Source organism: Microtus oregoni, unplaced genomic scaffold, assembly GCF_018167655.1.
Source record: "Microtus oregoni isolate MIOR12 unplaced genomic scaffold, Mior012 000134F_ref0000037, whole genome shotgun sequence".
Taxonomy (NCBI): domain Eukaryota; kingdom Metazoa; phylum Chordata; class Mammalia; order Rodentia; family Cricetidae; genus Microtus; species Microtus oregoni.
The window spans coordinates 325,713-346,948 of record NW_024544778.1 but is presented as its reverse complement, the minus strand read 5'-3'; the positions used below and the strand labels follow the sequence as shown (position 1 = coordinate 346,948).

Below are 21,236 nucleotides of genomic sequence, written 5' to 3'. Positions count from 1 at the left end.
TGGTGACCTGCATGGGAACATGGGCCACACCTGGATGGTAGCTACTCTGGGGCTAGCGGCAGGAGGGCTGGGGAAGCGGCTAGGCAGAGCATACAGAGAATGGTCTGCCAGGAGGCCCCCTGGCTCAGCACAGTTTTCAGACCCCTTTCTGGGAAGACGCTCTACTCTCTGTGATGAGCAAGAGAGTGGGAATGGCTGGGCTTGTCGGGGCTCCTTGGGGGGCTGACCACTGGCAGCAGCACAGCCCCTTCAACCTGGCACTTGGGGCTGCAGAAGCTGCAGTCCAGGGACACCCTGGTCAGCCTCAGCTGTCAACCATCTTAGAGAAGCCTTCAGTTGTGGAACTGCCTAGATCAGGTTGGCCTGTGGGTATGTCTATGGAGATTTAGCTTATCAATTGATGTAGGAGGGGCCAGCAGTCTGGGCAGCATCATTCATTGGGCACATGGTCGTGTGTGTGTGTGTGTGTGTGTGTGTGTGTGTGTATGTGTGTGTGTGTATGTGCGCGTGTGTGTGCGTGTGCGTGAGGTGTTGCTAACCATGAGCCACTAAGAGAGTCAGAGAATGAACTAGTAAACAGCCTCCTTCCGCGGCATCTTCACCAAGCTGTTGCCTGAGTTCCTAGTCTAATTCTCCTCAAATATGGACCCTGAGCTGGAAGGATAAGACAAGCCAAACGGTAAGGTTGTTTTGGGCCAGATTGCTTAACTACAGCAACAGAATAAAACCAGAGTGCCTGGAGATCTCTGTGACCACTGAGGCCACTATGTGGTCCACAGGGGGTAGCAACAAGCTGCACTGCCTGGGCGGCGAATGTGGCCTACATGACTGGACACAACGCATGGCAGACGAAGTGCACACCTATGTATGCACTGTGGCCAAGACAGTCCACAGACGTGATGTCATCGGACAACCGGGAGTGCGGACAGCCTGAATACAGTCTGGAAAAGGTGTCAGCTTAGAAGCCTGGAGAACAAACCCTTGTGGGTCTGGCTGGCTGCCTGACTCTGTGCCAAAGATCCCCGAGGGTGTGGCCCACCAGAGCCCAGTCCTGGGTGGCTGGAGGGCCAGGTGTTAGCTAGCCATTGCTTGTGCACCCAGCTCTCTGGCCAATCCATCCCATCCTGAGCCAGGGGGACAGGCTTTGGGGAACGAGCGTTTGTTTTGAGTTAAGCATGCCACTGAGACAGCGTCCCCTGCTTCTGGAAACTGTGAAATGGGTTGTAAAAAACAAAACCACAGCTCACTGAGACGGCGGCAGCTCCAGAGAAGCAAGTCCCTTCCCAGGCTCTCGGCACTTCTGTTGCTTCCGGAAGCCCAGCTGACTGGCTGCTGGCATGGGCCTCCCTGGCTCTGTGTCTGGCGGCTGCACCCACAGCCTGTGCCAAGATCCCACCCTCCTGCTCACACCCATTCAGACTCCCCTCTACCCTCAGCTTCTTATTCTGCCTCCCTGGGTTCCCTGTAGAGCTAACCAGGCAATGGAGACGTCGGGTTCACCAACTAGTCTTTGGTCTCCCTGGGAGACACCAAAAGTGGCAGAGACTGGAAAGATGAGCATCCTGGGGCAGCTGGTGGGAAGAGAGGCTCTCCTCTCACACTGAGCCTGCCCCAGAGGGAGCTGCGCAGGAAGAGACAGCCCTCCGGCCCCACCCCACATTCCTCTCATTCCAGAAACCCTAGGGAGAACAGACCTTCCACACAGGGTTTTCCGTTTAGACAGGATCAGAAGAAAGGGCTCCAGTCTAGCCTGCCTGGAAGCTGAATGATATCTATCTATCATCTATCTATCCCTCCACGGCCCCGTGGAGGGGGAGGGGCTAAGAGTGGGGATGCCAAGCCCTGGTAGAGAAGGAATTCTGAGACTCCTCCCCAAGGCAAGGTGTAGAAGCGTCCTCGGTGTGCACTGGTCTGTGGGTACGGAGTCCCGTGGCATTTCCATCCGCTCCTGCACCTGAAGATGTGGGGAGCCACACACATGACGAAGGTGGGATGGGACCTTATGCAAGCTCTCGCAGGGCGTGTCTCGTGTCTCCTGGTGTGTGACAAGCACCAGCTGTGCATGCACATCTACAGTGTGGAGCTGTGGGCATGCACCTGTGGCTGCATAGGAGCCTTTAGGGCACACAGACTATGCACATTCTCCAAAAAGCGATTCCCAAGTGTCGAGTCTTTACCAGACGCATGCTGACTGGCCTGGGTGGACCCTGCTGATTCTGCCCACTGCCTCCCCTGGTGTGGAGCCACAGCCAAGCTGGCTATAGGAGGAAGTCAGCCCCAGATGACCACTCTAAGACCTCTGACATAGGAATGCAGCCTTCTAAAAGTGTCTCTTCAGGTAAGAAAATCCCAGACCTGAAAGTGGCTCCGGAATTAGGAGCACTTTGGCAGGCCATCCCCATAGCACCTCGGGGAGCAAGATCCAGCTTTTCTCAGACCCCCTTGCTAGCAGGCAGCATCGTAAGCTCGGGCAAGAGTTTCCTAAATCTTCAGGGCTGCTGATAGCAGGTGTGGGCCGGTGACTCAGCATCCTCCCCTTCTGCCCCCAAAGCCCTGGTAGGGGCTGAGGACACCTGGTCTCCACAGAGCCCACAAAAGCCAGCTCCATGAAGGTCGTTGGCAGAGGAGAGGCTAAGACAGGCCCAGCGAGGAGAACAAAAGAAAAGAGAAGGAAGGAGGCCTTGTGGAAGGTCCTGGAACCACAGCCTGGGGCGGGGGCTAACAGGGAGGCCAAGAATGCTGAGCAGTGGGCGTTGGGCTTGGCCCATCCTGGAGACATGGGGGTGGCCTGGGAATAATCACCTCACCCGGGAAGCCCCTCAGTCAGTCCGAGAGAACCTTCCGGAAGTCCCAAAGGAAGCCACTCTCAGGCCATAATAGGAAAGCGCTGTGGTTGCTGAGCCACTCAACTGGGCAACCATGGAAAAGGCCGGGAGGCAATGATGACAAGGACAGGCCCAGCCGACAGCCCAGAACTAATAAAAGAAAAGGAAAATCGGATATAAGTCTGGTTCTTATTAAAAGAGTAAATTTAGCCCTTTGGCTAGGACAGGAGGCGGGGTGGCCAAGGCTCCCCACTGGGGGGGGGGGCAGGAGGGCTGGACTTCTTCCCAGAGTGATTCAGTGTCCCAGGACAGGCAGGCGGGGGTGGGGCTGCAGGAGGGGGAAGGGGCACACCTTCCCTTCTGTCTCCCCTCCCTCCCTGGGTAGCTAGGGATCCAGGACTCTCCTCAGGGTGCCGAGATGAACCGTCTGGGTGTGAGCAGGTGACCAGGACTGCTCAGCACCACTCCTGCAAGCCACACACCCCAGCTTGGACAGCTTCAGCCACCAAAGCGGGCACTTCCCTTCCCACTGCCTTGAAATAGGCTAACCACATAAAGGAAGGCCACCCCAGTGTAGTTTACTAGAACCTCACACCCATGCATGCTCACATATAAAGCTATACATACAAATGCAGCCATGTTCACAGCGTACATTCACACAAACACATTTACACAGAGACTCTTATGGACCTACAAAGGCATACGCACGCTTGGGTCTCTTCTCGGCGAAGCAGTGGCCCCCACCAAGGCCGGAAGCTCCGATCCAGCTGTGGGCACCCACCCTGTTCTCCTGTACCTAGCCTCTCACCCACGTCCCTAACCCTTGAGGATGAAGATGTTGTTGAACATAGCCTGTTTCAACTGTCGTCAGGCAGAGGACAAAGGACATCTGACCAGGGACACAGACTCCGGCAGGATGAACTTCTACGGGGAGAATGCTCACGTTTTCTAGGTGACTGACTTCACCGGGCTGGCTGGGTTTCCCCTCCTGACGAGTGGACCAGTGCTCCGTATGTGACCCCTCTGTCCCATCCAACACCCACAGGGACGACATGGACTGCATAGAGTTGATATTTCAGGGACAGGACAGCCTGAGAGGCTAAGGATGTGGGGGAAGGTGGAGGATACAGCTGCTAGAGACAGCTTCCTATCCTTCCATGTGACCCCACTCCCGTGGCTCCATCCATGCTCACCGATATCATCGGTTGCCTGGAGTGCGAGCCCTCGGTCCATGTGGTCAGGGCCTAGCATTCTGTGGACACCCACAACCCCAGATGCACCGCACTGCAGGGACAAAGGGCCACTGGGTGTTCCCGGGGCCAGTGCCCTGTATTTCCCAGTACCTCTCTCCCCCCACCGTCTCACGCACCCACCGTCTCCCACACCCAGAGGCTACCCCATTAGTCATCCACCCAGGCCTGGCCCTGAGCAGCAGGCATCCATGTTGAGGCTCTCTCAGCCTGGGCCTCTTTGCTGCACAGGGTGCTCAGAATTGGACAGACTGACTTCTTGCTTGAGCTCAAGCTCCCACAGAAATGAATTGCAGGATCCCTTGCTTGGCCAACACTAATGGTCTGAGAATTGGGAAGTACCACATCTGCTAGAGGGGAAGAAGGGCCAGTCATGTCCCTCAGGCAGCTTCCTACGCTGCCCTGAGGCAAGCTATAAGGTTGAGAGTCTGGGCTAGCTTGTACTTCCTAGAGGACCTGAGGACCTCTGTTGTAACTCCTAGCAAGACTCAGGCGCATGGGGCAGACACCTCTGGGTACCTCACACGTAGGCAGGGCAGACACTGGCCTGCATCAAAGGGCTTAAGTAGGCAGGACAGCAGACATATACATGGTGGCCATTGCCTCTGGCCCTGGGTCAGCTGCCACACTGGGCTGGAAGAATTCCAGCTGGCCATAGGAACCAGCTGTCCTGATATCTGGGAAGGAAGGCACCCAGGGCATGGATCCCAGCATGTCTTGGCATAGCTGTAGTAACCTGGCACCCAAGGGACACTATTCTCTGCAAGGATGCTGCGGGGCCATGGGCATCCTTGGTCCCTGCTGCCAGTGACAGAAGACTGTCGTTTCCCAGACAACCATCTCAGGTATGACGGACTCCAGCCACTCTGAGACTCACCCTGTGCTCTCTTCCAGAGGGAACTAATGGTGGCCCTCCCAAACTCAAATTCTCAAGGCTGAAGATCCCCAGGGACCACTTCCCAGCGAAGGCTCCTCCCTGGAATTCCTCAGCACAGCAGGGGACCCTCTGCTGCTGGTCCAAGGGGCTGAGTTGGCACCTGTCTCTTGTGACACTTGATCTGGTGCCAGGCATCACACCTGGGCTAACCCGGGGCAGAGATTTCCAGTCTTAGACTAAGAAAGGAAGAGGAAGCTGGGCGGTGGTGGTGCGAGCCTTTAATCCTAGCATTAGGGAAGCAGAGGCAGGCAGATCTCTGTGAGTTTGAGGCCAGTCTGGTTTATAGAACGAGTTCCAGGACAGGCTCCAAAACTACGCAGAGAAACCCTGTCTCGAAACAAAACAAACAAACAAAAAAAGAGAAAAGAAAAGGTCTGGGAAAGACACACAACACACCTAGCTGCCTTACACTCTGGAGAGCAGGAATTCTGGACAGGGAAAACAGGGCAGTAACTGCCCGACTCAACCCTAGTGCTCTCTCCTAGAGGTAGGTCCTGGCTGCCGGGAAGACCTCCCAGCCTCAGGTACTTCCACACCTGACAGGGTGGGAGAGGGAAGGACGGAGAGCCCAGAAAGCATTGAGTGGCAGGAGAGAGACCGGGCTCTGTAGCAGAAAGCCCTGAAAGCTTCTGGGTCTCGACAGGCTCAGTGTGCGACAGAGGGGTCTGGAAACCCAATCAGAGCGCAATGAGGGCCACTTTTCAGCAAGACTGCATCACTGTGCCAGCTGCTGAGCGGAGGTAGGGACTCCTCAGCCCCCAGGACACTGAGTCTTGTCTGCAAGTCCATACCCCTTTCGGAGGCACAGAAGTATCCAGTAGTGGCTTCCATGTGGAAACACAGAGATCAGGACGCCCAAGGCCACACAGTGACGCTAAGGACCGCAGGGCTCAGGCTGTGCCCTGTTTCCACCTTTCCAGCCACAGGAGAAGGGCATATCCTCACCCGGTTCTCCCTCTCTGCTGGATGTTTCCCCAGCAGTGCCGCTGTGGCAGGCCATGCCCGCTCCCTTCAGCATGGAAAGGAGACGCGGCTTTAGACCTAAGGGCACTCATTGTGAGCAAAAAGCAAACTTCAACCCCAAGGCAGAAATATGGTAACTTCTTAGGATTCTGGTGAGCCAAGTGAGGGAGTTTCTGGGGCTGAAAAAGTCATACCCACTGCACAGAGTGGCTCAGAATGGAGCCAGTTACCCGAGGAGGCCAGCCTAAGGGGGACTCTATGGACCCCATTAGGAGAAGATCCAGCAGAAAGGTTGGTCATTTACCTACACTTCCATCCTTGGATGCCAGGTCCCACCCTTAACTCACTGAAGCAGACTGGGCCACAGGTCACACAAGTCATGGGGTCAGGGGTCACAGCAGGAGGAACTCCCTCCTTGGCGCGTATGTGGCGGGAAAGGAAGGGGATGACCTCACTGAAGTCCCCACCATGCTGGGCAGGTCCTGATCTCAGGGCAGAGGTGGTAAGGCACTAACTGATTTTTACCCTGTCTGCTTAGAGTTTGAAGGCTTGGTTCTCGAAGATATTCCCCAACAGCCTTGGAGGACGAGCTTGACCATGATTGACACGTAAATGCACAGTGATGCTCAGATTAGCTTGTTCTAGCACCAGACACAGGATCAGCTGCCTCCTACAGGGAGGTGAGGGCCTGGTTAGTGCCTTCGCTGGAGCCTGGATGGGTAAGCACCAAGGTGGTCCCAGCACACTGACCCCACCTAGGTGCCAGCCGGCAAACAGAAGGCTGGGGGAAACACTGTCCAGGTCAGAGGACACAAACTGTTGCTCTCCAGGCCACAGAAGGAGACCTGTGGGGCTGTGCAGAGACCGTGTGGCTCCAGGGTCATCTCCCCTCACCTTAGCCCAGCTTGCAATCTGAGGAAGCCATAAACAGCCCCAGCGCCCTGACCCACAGCTCCGGCCGTCTCACACAAACCCACAGGAACCCCTAGGGAAGGAGCAGGCTTCCCTCAGGGCTCAGGCTGCTGGGTCTGTGGTAGACAGCAATGTTCTGACTGGGAAAGGGGATGGTTTACACATTCCAGGGGGCTCTGTAGAGAGGGTACAGCTCACAGTGGAGTCTACAGCTATGATGGGGGCATCTGAAGGAGAAGCCGGGACAGAGAAGTGGGGCAAGAGATGGTGGAGTCAGCTTTCGGATACCGAGGGGCTGAGCTAGACACAGAAAGGAACAAGAGACTCCAGTGGGGATGAGGTTTGGATCCAGAGACCAGGGAGGGCGGGGTGCAGGGGGCCTGTTACAGCTGTGGGGGTTACCAGGATAGCCTCCAGTGCTCTGGCACGTACCCTCTGGTGTCCCCTCCCGGGATACACACAAATGGTTGGGACCTCAGGTGGAATAGGCCTAGAATGCCATAGAAGCCAGAGGCCATCAGCTCCGAGGGAGCGCGTAGAGACTGTGGGTTCCACCCCATTTGCCCTTTCCTCTCCTTTGCTCTGAGTAAAGCTGCTGCCAGGCTAAAGGATGCCTGCTGGCCCCAGGGACAAGAACTGGTGAGATGCCTGCAGTTCAGTCCACCCCATGCCCCAGATTCCTGACCCACGGAACCCGAAATAATAAACATTGGCTGTCTGAAGCTGCGGACGCTGAGAATAATTTGATGCGTTTGTTAACTATCCTGCAATAACTAATGGATATATAAAGACGCGTTCACGGCAAGGCGGGAGCGCACAGGGAACCTCCAAGAAGGCAGAGGGAGGAGGCACTGCAGGGTGGGCCAGGACAGGGGTCAGACCCTCTCTGCAGAAGACAGATTCTGGCCAGGGAGGGTCCCCCGGTCCCCCCAACCATCCTTGCAGCCCCTGGCTTTCTGCTGAAGGGCGCGGGTCAAAGAATCCCAGGCTAACTCCAAGATATATCAATTACACATATTTTTTATTATAAGGGGCAAACTCACGGAATAGGAGCGAGAAGTTCTGTGTAGTGCGGGGAGCACAGAGAGAGCATGAAAGAATGCTGGGCGGGCCAGCGGTTTTCTCCGGGTACCCAAAAGGTCACACCTCTTAAAGTTCCTTGGCTGACAGAGGTTCCCCATCACCTCCCCCTTTTGTCTAAATAAGAGTTTCAAACCCAATACAAAACTATATACACTAGGAACAGATATCAAGTATAAGATTAGGATTGCAACCTGCATAAACAGTATTAAGCAAGTAACACATGCTAAATGATTTAATAAGCATTCTATCCTAAGGAGTCTAAATCTTGCATTGGCAATGGCTTGACTAAGACTTCCCACTCTGTATCTGAAGCCGCATTCCCTGACCATCTTCTATTGAAGGGCCCCCTGGACTTGGCCTTGCTGGGTTTTTACTATTTACCACAAATCTGCAATGTGTTATAAAGGTCAAACCATACTGTGTACATTTTTTTTCTGTTTACTTTATGTTCAGAAGTGATAAAGGCTTTTTCAGGGTTAGCCTAAGATATATTGTAATTTAATTTAGCCTTAATTTTAGGGTTACTTTAAAGAAATTAAAAGTTTATTTTTTGGATACCTGAAGGATTGTAAAAAGTCTCAAAATGGGGACTGATTTCCAGGCAAGTTTCCCACAAGGGACCTGATGGTCTAGGGTGATACAGTGCATAGTAGCACTGGTTGGTCAGAGCAGCTAGTCCCTGCACAGAACTGGCAGGGCCGAGGGGGCAGTGGCACAGGACAAGAAGGACGAGTCCTCTAGGGGCCGGCTCACCATAGGGACAGAGCAGTCTGCATGGAGAGGGATGGGGCAAGGAGCTGAGTGAGATCGGACTGAGTGTGAGTCCTTCCTGTACCAGATACAGCCAAGCAGAAAGACAATGAGGGCTAACAGGGAAGAGGAGAGAAACCGGGGCCTGGAGTGGCACGGAGTAGGAAAGACCTTGTTGATAAGGACTTTGCTGAGACTGTTTGGATAAAGGCATCACTCGAGAGAGAGGGACAGCAGAGCTAAGCCCTAAGGGCTTCAAACATGGGGTAGGTAGATGGCTACCCTGGGGAACTGGCCAGGGATCTGACATGGGAACACCTCTCTGAGAGGAGTGAAGAGGGCAAGGCCAGGTCCAGGGAGAACCCAGAGAGGGTTCCACGGCACAGGGTACACGGGCCCCACAGCACTCGCTAGATTAGACGAGGTCTTGGGTGGTGCCACAGAGGGTCATGGTGCCCGGAGCTCCGCTCCCTCAGTAAGTGGCAGGGATCAAAGGGTGGAGCAGGAGATACAGGACATCCTGGAGGAAGAGGACCAGCACAAAAGTGAGCATGGATCCAGGCTGAGAGACCTGCCCCCAAGTGTGAGAACGGTGAGCAGGTGTAAACCGGCACACGTACACACGGTGAGTCACGTGTGCTTCACAGGCATGAACTGACACATGTACACATGGTGGGTCACGTGTGCTTCACCCACTGGCTGCTGGCTGGGCCAAGGGCGGTGGCAGCTAGAAAGCTATGCCCAGGTGTGTAGTTCGGGCTTTTGCTTCAGGGAGAGAGCACACCTGCCAGGTCTCAAGGGGCACCTACCCTAAAGAGTAGCTCCTTCACCACGGTGCCCTTCCCCCAGTTTAGACTCTTTACGTTTCCTACCCTGGTATCTGCATGTGTTCACCTCAGCCCACCCCTTTCCCCGCACAGGGCGGTCCTCCTCACCCTGCCCTGCTCTGCTTCCAGAGGGACCCAGCCTGGCTCTAGGAATGGGTGTCTGTGGCTCCTCCTCTGGAACTCCTTGCGGAAGACAGGGAAAGCGCCCCCCCATTCTACCACAGGACCAACAGGCGTGGGCAAAAGCCCAACAGAGCCCCGTTCTTACATGACAACCTAGCCAGCTGGTTCATTTCTCACTCAGTAGAGTTGATTCTTCTCCTTGGGCAGGGCACCCTAGAAAGCAAAGCCCCCCTGAAGCTACCCTTTGCCTTGCAGACCCCCACCTGCTGTTCAGACACCTTGATGGGAGGCAAACCCATCCTCCTCTCCAGCCCCCCAGTCCCTGCCCCAGGGTAGGAGTGGGCTGCTCTGCTTGCTTCTCCTTTCCAGTTCCAGGCACACAGCGGTCGGCCTACCGATAACCCAGAAGGAGCAGTGCCTCAAGCCAGCCGAAAAGCCTTCCCGACCAGACACTGGACTCTTTGTTGGCGGTGGGGGGGGGGGGAGACGGGGACAGGAGCTGACCCACCTGTTCGCTCCCCCAGGTCAGAATCAAAGAGATGCTTCCTGGCCTACGGAATCTGGAACCTAACCATGAAGACAGCTGCAGCCGCCACCTACAAACACCAGCTTGATGACCCCTCCACCAGCCTGAGGTCTGCTGTGAGCCCGGAGCTGATCTCGTAACCAGGGCCCAGGCGCCCCCTCATTCGGCACCCACCCACCCCTCCCCTGAGCCCACACCCCAAGCCTGTGGTGGCAGCTGCTCACTGGGCCACAGGAGGCAGTGATATTATATATTACGACAAACAGGGGCAGCCCACTGACAAATAGGCCTGCGTGATCTAAACGGTATATTATCCCATAAAAACGTCAGCGGGCAGGGCGTCGGAGCCAAGGAGGAGCGTCGTCCCGTGCTGGAGGCCCTTCGAGGCCTTGCTCCTGCCCAGCACAGCAGGGCTGCGAGGTGATTTTCTAGGCGCTGCACAGTACTTGGGACTCTGTTTCTTGCTTGTTACACCATGTCTGTTGGGGAGGGGAATGAGGTCCCAGAGGTTAATGGGGACCAGGAACCCCAGGGGAGACTTTCCCTGGCAGGCAAAGGGGTTGGACATGGGACAGAGCGAGTCCCCTAATTTGCCAAAGAGGCAGAGCACGTGCTTTGACTTCTGAAGCTGATTCACGGCTCGCTCATCTGCAGACTAAGGAGATACACACACCCAACCTGGTCCTGGCAGCCTCCTGCCTCCTGGGCAGGCCACCTCCCCTGCTGGAGCAGGGACTTGAGAACCTCTGGACAGAGCTCCAGGGGCCTACCTGCCAAAGCGCCCGAGGCAGCTGTGTCCTGGGTTTCTTTTGGGAAAGCTCCAGAATCATTCTGGTCTATAATGCAGAAAGGCATTTCCTCAAGGAGGGCCTAGGCAGAGACCTCCCAGCCATGCCAGGACCTGGTCAGGGCCACCAGGCCTGTCCGATGTAACTCTGAAGGAGGACGAAGGCTGAGCTGGGGCAGGGGTGAGGAGGTAGGGAAGAACACTCCTGAGACTTTGACCTCTACAATCAAGGCGGCTGCACGGGATCCAGAGGATAGGTCAGCATACCCCACTGTGGGACTTATATTCAGAGCACAGCAGCATTCCAGGGGCCCCAGAGAAAGAAGGGCAAGGAGGAACCGGGGTGACCACCATTGCTCCCTTCTGCTGCCCTGCCGGAAAGTTGTGATTCCCAGTGGTGCTGCTTAAACTTTGTCGGCTGTGCTTGGGAATTCCCAGTACAGGAACCCTGAGGGTCCCAAGCTCTGAGTAGGAAGCGAAACCAAATCATTCTGGGAAATGTAGTCCTTGGGGGAGCTAGGAGGGTCAGCAGGATGGGGAGTTAGGGAAGAAAAGAGAGCCAAGCTGCCACCCTGACCCTAACTTCAGAGTGGAAGTTTAAAATGCCAGCGAAACAGATTCCCTAAAAATCCGCGCCTAACTCCACATGTTTTTTCTTGAACAAGAAACCCTGGTCCTTTTATTTTGGCAGGAGAGACCTCCTCAGAGAGGAGGATCCCAACTGAATCTCACAAGTAGGAAGAAGCCTTCATTTCCCACACCCCTTTCCTCCTCTGGCTAGGGCTCCAGACCCGGGGCGGGGGTTGGGGGGCTTGAGGGGTTGGGGTGTGACCTGCTGCCTCCCCTCCCAGAGCCCGTGAGCATCCTGAAGCTCCCACGTTATTTATGTTCACAGCCTGCCCTGATGACATATGTAAGTTGACAGCGAACATCCTATCAACTTGCTGGAGTGTATCTTGATTGTTAAAACACACTCTTAAAGGTGTACAATCATTTATCAAATTAAAATAGCCAAGCTTTGCTTGTTCCTTCTCTGCCTTTCTGGAAAAAACAACCGCAAGCAGCCTCCCGCCTCCTCAGGCCTCGTGGGCCTCGCGTATTAGCACTGGGTTCTGCTCTCCAGAGCCCCCGTGCCTGGGACCCTGGCCTCGGCACACCCTCCCCCTGCCCCAGGCCAGGGCAAGCCCACTAATCGCCAAGAAGTGACAAACGCCAGAAGCCCCACCAATTAAATTTAAACTCACGCGAAGCTCAGTGGCTAGTAAATTATTATTTTTATTAGCTTGAACCAAGTTCCCGTAAGAGAGAAAGTCAACTTGCTCCCATGAATGGCTCTTGTATAATTTATTTAACTCTGTGCTCTTTGCCAAAGCCTGGAATATTTTTAGCTCGTTCTGTTGTTGGATTTGGCTTTTTTATGTGTGTTTCTGAGGGGTATTTTTAGCTTCATCCATGTTATTCTAACAACCTCCTATGCGTTTTTGTCCTGTCTGTGCAGGCTGTTGAACCCTGTCTCACAGGGAGCCGAGGGAGATTTCTAAGAATAACTGGGGAGTGTTTGGGGGTGCGGTGTTTTCCGGGGGAGATATGCTCTCTGTGCCACTCCTGCCTCGGCCACCAATTCGCCTTACTGCTCACGTGACCTGGATACTCCAAAGGAGCACTCAGCGTCCCCCTACAGGAATAATCAGACTCGGTGGCCGCACGGGCCCCACTGAGGAAAAACCCACTTTCCAAAAACAGCTTCGGTGGAGCGGGCGCGGCTGCCACAGCCACCCCAGTCTATGCAGCCGCCAGATTCCCGGATCCCTGTGGCTCTGTTGGGCACGGCGGCAGCTTTGATGTCTAGCTCTGTCACTACGGAGCGGGATGGGTAGAAGCTCGGAAAGTAACTCTTTCACACCTACTTAATGTTGGTAACTGCTGCAGAGACACTCTCGCACGGTGCAGCTAATGAGGTATTTACGAAAATGTATTTTTTTCTTACACACACACACACAAAAAAAAAACCCCACGTGATGGGAGGGACACTCTCGATGGGGTCTTTTCTCACCAGAATATGTATATATTTTTTTAATTTATAGGGCTAGGTGGAGTTTGGGTGATTATTTCATGATTTTACATTAGAGACGACTGGTCATCCAAAGTGCCTTTAACAGGAAGTAGGTTGGCATCTTACTCCAGAAACGGCCTGCCCCGATCCCCCCCACCCCCAAGCCGCAGCCAAGACACATGGCTGCACAGGCCAAGTTAAATCACGTCCCAAAGCCAAAAGGGGTGGAGAAGAGTCCAAAAGGAGATTCACACCAAGAAGTGATCCAGCCCCTTGGTGGAGCCCCAACCTTAGGGGGGGACTCTAGGAGCACAGGACAGGAGCTGACCCAGCCGGAAGGGGGGGAGGGGCGGGCGAGCACACAGCTCCCAAGTTTCTCCCTGGGGCAGCTACCTCCTGATTAAACCGGTTCCTGGGGAGAGGAGACATCCCCCCCCCCAAAGAAACTCCAGGCAGTAAGACAGAGGAGAAAACCTAGGTTCGAGTTGATTTTCCTTTTCTGTGTGTTCCCCCATCCCGAGATTTCACAGTTTTGCCTCCGGACCATCTGTATTAAAATCTAACACTGAAAATAATGGTTCCAAACATTTTAATTGTGCCTCTCTGTGACAAGGTTAAGGGAACAGCACTTTACCATAAACCCTACCGCTCGGACAGAAAGCTACCCGCACTTTCATTTTTGGGAAACAATAGGAGAGGGCTGGGAGCCCAGCACCCCCCCCTTTAGGGTCCCACAAGCGGACACCGTGGAAGTGGTAATGAAGCAGGGCAGCAGTGGAGGGACCCTCAGCCCAGTCTGAGCAGTGGTCTGACCAGGCAGGTGGGGCGAGCACACCACACAAGGACGCTTTCCTGGGGAGCCGGGGGCTGCAGCCTGGATGTCTGCATCCTACGCAGACACGGGGAAGAATCTTCCCCAGCAATTTTGCTTTCAGCTCGGCAGCTGGGGCAGGGAGGGGCAGGCTGGACTACTGCAGCCTTGGCCCCTGGGCCAAGGCCATCCATCCACAGAGAGGGGAGACTACAAGAAGGTGGCTATTTGGGAATCTGCACACAGGACCCACACACAAGATCCAAAGACAAATTCTTTAACTTCTTCACCCCATCTTTTTCTCTCTAACTGAGGACCCACAAACTAAAGTACAGGGATCTCAAGAATAACTCCCGTCATAAAAATACACGCAGCGAGACTCTAAAAACGAATACGAAATCCTGGCTCTTAGCAATTGCAAAAGGCTTCCAGCCCCACACAACCAAGTCCAGGATCTCCAAACACAATAGGTTCCTCTGGTCCCCAAGGGGATGGAAACTGGGCCTTCAGAAGCAGAAGACACGGGGCCCTCCAGCATGAAAAGAGGAAGCCCTCTAGGGCCCCCAGTGTATGAGGAAGCAGGAAGGGTGTGGGGTCACAGACTAGGACCTGGTGCAGTTTCTCACAGCTCAGTGGCCTGCAGTCCAAGAACCACGTGGTCCAAGTTAGCATGAGCAAGACAAAGGTCCAGGCCACCTCGCCACATTCCCACCTGACTGGGTACTACCTAGATCTGGAAACAGGGGCAAGAAGAAGGAAATGGCCGCTGACCAAGAGCTGGCTGGGCAAGCAGGGTCAGGAGGCAGCAGTGACCTGAACTGATGGGGGAACTGGGCTTGGCCTGGCTGCCCCAGGGGGGTACAGTCCCAGCCAGCCTGGGCACTACTGGGGAAACCTGCTCTCTGCAACACTGTGACCTACCAACCTGGAGGGCAATGCACACTGAGGGAAGAAGGCAGAGGCATCCCCTCTCTTCTCCAGTCCTGCTGACTGGCCTGCCCAGTCAGGAGCTGAGGCTGGAAGGGAAGCTGGGCACTTGTCCCCGCTGCAGCTACCACCACGTCAAAGCCCTCCCTCCGCTCCCCAGTGGCCATGAGAAGAGTGGGCAGCGTCTCAGGGCAGCGGCAGGAACAGACAATGAACACAGGGCTATCGGCAAAAGCCATTTTAAAATCACCAATTGCTCAGTCAAATACTCTCCTTTCTCTTCCCAGTTATAAATCTAGAAGAGTAAAAAAATTCCGAGAGAGGGGAGAAGGAAAGCGGTCTACAGAGAGGGAGCACAGCCTCCCTGAGCTCCCGCAGTAAAGGAGAGCAGGCAGTGCGCAGCTAACACCGCAGGAGGCTGGCCACTCTAGCCCAGGGCTGCTCACTCAGAACAACCGCGTGCTGTAAAAGCAGGAGGCCCTCTAGTAATTAAGCAATTTCAAGTTTGTTTCAGTTTTTTTTTTGAGGAAATGCATTTTTTCTTTTTGACTGCCTTTCCTTCCAACATTTCCCCATCTAGCCCCGTTCTTGCCATCCGTTTTAATCCACAAACTAATTGTAATCCCATTAAAGCAGATATAATTTTATTAGTATTCATGGTTCATCAAGCTAATAATAATAACTGCTGCTGCCAAACTGAAAAATAAAAGCAGCAAATAATATTTCTGATGTTTAGAATAAACTGTAAACAAAAGCAAGCCGATCTGCCAGGGTGACCAAGCAAGTCCACGAGCAGTTTTCTCGGGCTTCCCCAACTCCACCCACGCTGGTCAGTGACTACCCCGCCAGCTACGGCTTCGCTCCAAGAGACTGGGTCAGCGCTACCAAGAACAGACCCTGGGGAGGGGAACACAAGGGGACTGCAACGCGGGCGCGTGCCGGGGCTGCTCGGGACAACTCAGGGTCTTTCCTCTTGAAGCCAAAGCGCGCAGACTCGCCTGCACCGAAATCCCGAGCGAGGCGCCTCTCTGAGTTCCGCGGTGCGGATGCGCGGTCCGCACTCAGGCCACGCTTAGTCCGGCGTTAGCAGGATACCAGAGGCACTTGTTAAAGCGCATGCATCCCCTGCAAACCCATTCTCGCCCTGACACTTCAAGGCTTTATATAGAAACAGGATTTTCTCGTCTTACACTAGCAGTTCCCATTAGCGCTCCCGGGGCTCACACCACTCTAATCCGCGGGCCGGGCGCGCCCTGGCCCCCTCCCCCAGCCACACAGTCGTTCTGTCCCCCGCAGAAAGCGCCACGGTGTCTCAGACGCAGAACGTCTTAACGAGGTGAATGCAGAATGTAGAAAAGAGGCTTCCGCAAGAATTTACTTCTGCAGGAAGGGGTGGGGGAGGGTGGCTAGGAGTAGAAGGCTTGTGCTTGTTGCCTACTCTCGGGCTGCCCTGCGAGACCCAGAGTAGTCGGGGAAAGGCTGCTGGAAACGGCGCAAGCCCGTGGGCTGGCAGGATGCACGGCCCGCCAGGCGCTGCGAAGAGAAATGAAACCAAAGCTCCGAGAACTGCTCCGAGGAGCGGGGGGGCCGGCGCTCCATGCACTGGCCACCGTTGCCAGCTGCGGCGGGGCCTGCGCACCGCACCCGCCCCGGCTGGGCACTGACCTGTGTGCGAAGCCATCGGCAGCGGCGACGGGAAGTACTTTCCGGGCTGGAAATGCGCGGCCGGCTGCGCTGCGGGGCCGGCGGGGGCGAGGCGCGCGGCGGCGGCGGCGCTGCGGTGGCCCAGGCTCCCGCGCTCCGACAGCAGATGCGGCGGCGGCGCGAAGTCTCGGCCATCCATGCCGGGCCCCGGCCCCGGCCCGCCGCCGCCTCCAGCAAGCAGCGCGGCCGGGGCCTGGGGGCGGCTCGGAGTGCAGGCGGAGCGCGGGTGGCGCGCAGGAGGCGGCGTCTGGGGTCACCGGCGGCACTGGCAGCGGAGCCGGTCAGCACACCGGCGGACTCGGCTTCTCGGCGGGCGGCCGCGCTCCGAGCCGGCGGCCGCCGTGCAGATCCATGGTCTGCGGAGGCAAGCAGAAGAGATCGGTGACTCGGGGGTTCCTCTCTCCCGGGGGTCCCTGCCCCTCCCGCCACCAGCCCCCTCCTTGCGCGCCAACCGGAGAGGCATCCTGACCGGACAGCGGGGCCGGGAGTGCTCGGAGGACTCCCTACTGCACACACTAACGTGCCGGGTCACTGGAGCCGCCCTGCACGCGAGTCCGCGAGCACACACGCACCGTCCGAGCCACGCTTGGCCTGCCAGAGCCAGAGGCAACCCGACCGCGCTGCGCGCAGCTTCCCTTTCTGGTCCCTGAGAGTCCCTGCGGCGAAGGCGCCGTTGCGAAGAGGCTGCTGGCTCCGCTGGGTGATAAAAACCCAAATCTGCGAAGCCATCACGCACACTCGCACGCGCGCGCACACACACACATTCACACACACCCTCTCCCCTCCCCCGCTGCCCAAAGGTGTCTCGGAGGAAAAAGCCCGGGGTCCACACTCCCCCCCCCAACCCCGGTCTTTCTGAGGTCCAGCTTTTACTGCATTCCGCTTAACCGAATAACCATGCTAATTAAGCGAGTAATTTTATTGATTGTAACTCAAGAGTTTTTTTTTTTAAATAACCTTCCTTTTCTCCTCTCTCCCATCCCCCCCCCCATGCGTCTTTCAGTCCATTCTTTTGAATGTCGTCCCCCCACTCAGCCCCAGCGGGACCGGCCCCCACCCTTCAGCATTGTGCCACAACCCCAGACTGGCGTCCCGGAACCCCGGGCGCCCCTCGACCGCCACTGGCATCACCTGGGCCGCTACGCCGCAGTGCCTGGCCTGCTGTCCCCAAGCCCGGAGCTTCCTGATGAGGCTGGAACAATCACCCCGCCCCCCAATCAAATTCGCCCAGGATCTTCCTCTGCGGATTGGGGCTTTTGGGGGAGGGGGCTCAGAGAGTCAGAAATTGTTTTCTCTCGGCCTCCCAAATCGGCCACGACGTTTCTCCATTCAGCGCCTGCCCTGGATCACCTAACCAAGGCTGGTCTCCGCGTGGCACCCTGGTCGACCCTACGGAGAAGGAGCAGAGACCAAGCAAGGCGCAGCCTTCTCCTGGGTCTGGGTCCCAGCAGACCCTGGTCCTCCGTCTTCCCTCCCCACCTCTAGCAAGGCCGACTTAAAATGATCCTCCTCTCCCTTTTCTTCTACCCCTCCCATTGTGAAATGTCTACTCCCGGGCGAAATCGCAGGCAATTTCAAACTCTTGAGAGGAGCAACCGAGCAAACGGTATAAACTGTACGCCACCATGCACGTGCGACCAAAGTCCCTCGGCCCTCCCCCATTTCGAAGACTTCTTTCCCTATTTCCGAAATACGCATTGTATTAATGCTTGACCTCAGCTCCAGCAGAAGGGAGGTATTCGTCATTGTGAACTTTACAGAAAATCAAAATCTTTTTTTAAGCCATCCCACCGTGACAACAAAGCGATTAAGATGTTTTGTATTTCGTAAATACCATTTAAATTGCTATATTTTATGCTCTGGGCTCTACACTGTCTTATTTGCACACTATTTTGTGTCTGATTTAATCTATAACCGAAAACATAATGTATTAAGTGAATACATATTTGCTCAGGTGATAAGCTTTTTTTTTAATATTTATTCGGAGAATTTTGCATTGTAAATAAACGAGACTACACAAAGACTTCCCTTTGTGCTCAAACTGCATACAAAGGGGTTTGGGGCTCTCTTCCCTCTGGGGAGTTTCACTCTCCCCGGGTCCAACAAATAAACTCGCCTCTCCACCGCGCCGGCCTGCTCAGCGATCGCCAGGGTGCGGAAGGCACAGGCAAGGCCGAGGCTCTAAGCTGGCGCCGGGGTCAGGGGAGGGGCTGCCCAGGGCCGGTGAGGGACTTGCGCGCCCCTACCCAGGCCGGCGCCTCTCGAACCCGGGAGGGCGCTGAGGAGGACAAAGGGAAAGAAGGAAGGGGAGGGAGGTCAGGAACCTGCCGCTTCAAAGGCGCCGAGGGCCGGAGTGGGGTCGGAGGCTGCGCGCGCGGTACAAGGCTTCGCGACGGCCTCCGGGGAGTCGTGTGCGCTGGGCTTTTGTTCTGGGCCCCCACCCCCAGTAAGACATTTCAAAGTAGGAGCGAAAAGTGGGGGCTGCAAGCGATTCTCGGGACGCGGGCTTTGAGCTCACGCTGGAGCGGCTTTACTCTCCACCCCCTGCGAGCCGATCGCTGGCTCGTTTGTGCCTTTCCCACCAGCCCGCTAGACTTTCTGCGCCAACAAGGGCTGGATTAGGTCGCCAGGACCAGCCGCTGCGCCCCTGGCCGGACTGGAGGGGACTTTTCTTTGTGTTCTATCCTGCTCGAGAACTGCCGCGCCGCCCTGGGCTGCTCGCGCACTGGGCCTGGGAAAGCCGGCTCGGTAACGGGACGAGGAGGGGCAGCCACCGGGGCCACAGTGCGAGGGCCGAGGCCCGGAGCTGCGATGCAGCAGTCCGCGAGTCCCGAGGCTCCGAGGCCTCCACGCGCCCAGTCTCAGGACGGGACACCGCAATGGACCCAGGGCATGGTTGGATAAGAGGAAACAGAAAGTGGCCGAGAGCCCCGCGCGGCCGGAAAGTCGCCGAGAAGAATGCGTCTAAAGAACCCGAACCCCAGAAAAACCTCCTCCGGGTGGCTGGGCGTGACCCCCCAGAGCCGCGGTTCCTCCAGAGGCTTGGCCAGCACTGGTACCCCCCGGCTTCTCGAGGTTTGCTTTGTTTTCAAATTTTGCATCTAAAAGCCGAGTCTGAGCCGCCTTTGTCCTCCCGTGGAGGCCAAGCTCTGGGGTCCGTGGGCTACCTCCTGCCGAGTCTCCCGCGCGGGTGGGCTCAAAGGGGCCTGCGAGGCCAGGCCGCAGCCAGGAGCGCACCGGACGCGAGTGGCTCCAGCGTCGCTGCACAACCCGCTCCCTGCGAAAGCCGCCCCCCCCCCCCAATCCCGGAGAGTAAAGAGAACTGGGTGGTGCGAGACCCCGGCTCTGGGAGATGGACCCGTCCCCGGACCACGCCACTCGGGTCGTGGCCTTGAGCCCGCGTGCTGCCCAGGACGCACCGCATGAAAACGCCCCACTATCGGCCCCCCTCCTCCACCCCCACTCCTCCAGAAAAAAGAAAAGATAAAAAAAGAATTAAGTCTGTGGGGAGTGAAACCTGAAAACCTGCTAGTACCCCCCTCCAATCCCCTGTCCCTTCACGAGGCCCAGAAGAAGCGGCCGTGGCCGGCCAGAACCGACCGTTCCCCGCGACGGGGAGCGACCGGGCGGGGCCCATTCAAGACTGCTGGGGGAGGGGAGTAGGATGGGGGAGCAAATAATTGGGGTTCGCTCCTGGTTTCTCCAGAGCTGGGCTCTGACTGCCCACTCGGGGCTACCCGCGGGGCTTTTGCTGAACGAAGCGTGGCAGTCTCTGTCCTGTCTCGATAATTTATTTTTAATGCAGGGTGTCGATCGAGACAACAAGCGCTCAGAGCAAAGCAAGGACGCATTACGGGGGGAATTTTAAGCCGATCGATAAAATTTTTCAGAGAAAAAAAATATCGTACTCACATATATAGTACATCTTTTTTTAAAAAGCCTTTCAACATCATAACGGATTTTAAAAGGGAAGATCTATTATTTCTTAACGCCACAATCCTGAATTTCTTTTGCTTAAAAAAATGTAAACCCCAAAAGCCAAAATAAAATAATAAAATAACAAAAATACAAAAAAAATTTAAAAAATGAAAGCAATTTTGGTTACTTACTGGAGGCTGTTTCCTGGATACAATTGAATGCAATACAATTAAATCAGTAAATGTGACTTTGGTTTGTATTCCTATTGGTATTTTCAATGTGCTGACTGTTGCACTGTGAATGCACGGCTTCCACAACAACGACTCTAGCGAGCCCATCCAGAGCGGCTCTCAAACCTGCAGCCCGGCGCGGCAAGCCACGGGCCCTGCATACTAATAAGCTCGTGCCACTCAACCCGGAGCAGTCCGCGCGCTGATTGGCCGCGCGGCCCTCCACGGCCCTGAGCTCGTGCCACTCATTCGGCGTAAACAGGCCTCCCAATAGGCTGGCGCCGGGCCAGGGAGCTGCCAATCAGGGAGCAGCAGGGCTACTACCGAGCCTGATGGCGCCTAATTCAAGCCCAGCGACTGCGCAGCTCCTCTGCGCAGATCATTGCTGCTGAATGGGAATGTGGTGGCGCAGGGCGGGAGAGGAGCACCGGCGTGTGAGAGCGCGTGTCCACGTCGGGGGGGGGGGGACCTGGGGATTTGTTTTTCCTTATTTTGTCGGGCCTAAAGTGTGGGGTTTTGTTTGTTTGTTTGTCTTCGCGCAGAATAAAAAGAAACAGCCTCGCGCCGTCCAGATGCCCTGTCCACTACTGGCGTCCGTCTGGCAGGTGGC

The 21,236-nt window shown here is 55.9% G+C and overlaps 1 protein-coding gene across 2 annotated transcripts in view; it reads right to left on the bottom strand.

The window, feature by feature from the left end:
• The window catches only part of LOC121444633 (BAH and coiled-coil domain-containing protein 1-like), a 57,737-nt gene extending 37,000 nt beyond the window's left edge, over positions 1 to 20,737 (bottom strand). Inside the window, exons 1-2 of one of the 2 annotated variants that reach the window (XM_041646521.1) lie at positions 20,588 to 20,737; positions 16,440 to 16,834 (exon numbers count right to left, since the gene is read on the bottom strand). In XM_041646521.1, coding sequence (XP_041502455.1) covers positions 16,440 to 16,617 — 178 coding nt within the window. In that variant the 5' untranslated portion in view covers positions 16,618 to 16,834; positions 20,588 to 20,737. Of the gene's footprint in view, positions 1 to 16,439; positions 16,917 to 20,587 lie in introns of those variants that run through there. The other variant, XM_041646522.1, reaches the window with a different exon arrangement.
• Between the last annotated feature and the right edge of the window lie 499 nt (positions 20,738 to 21,236).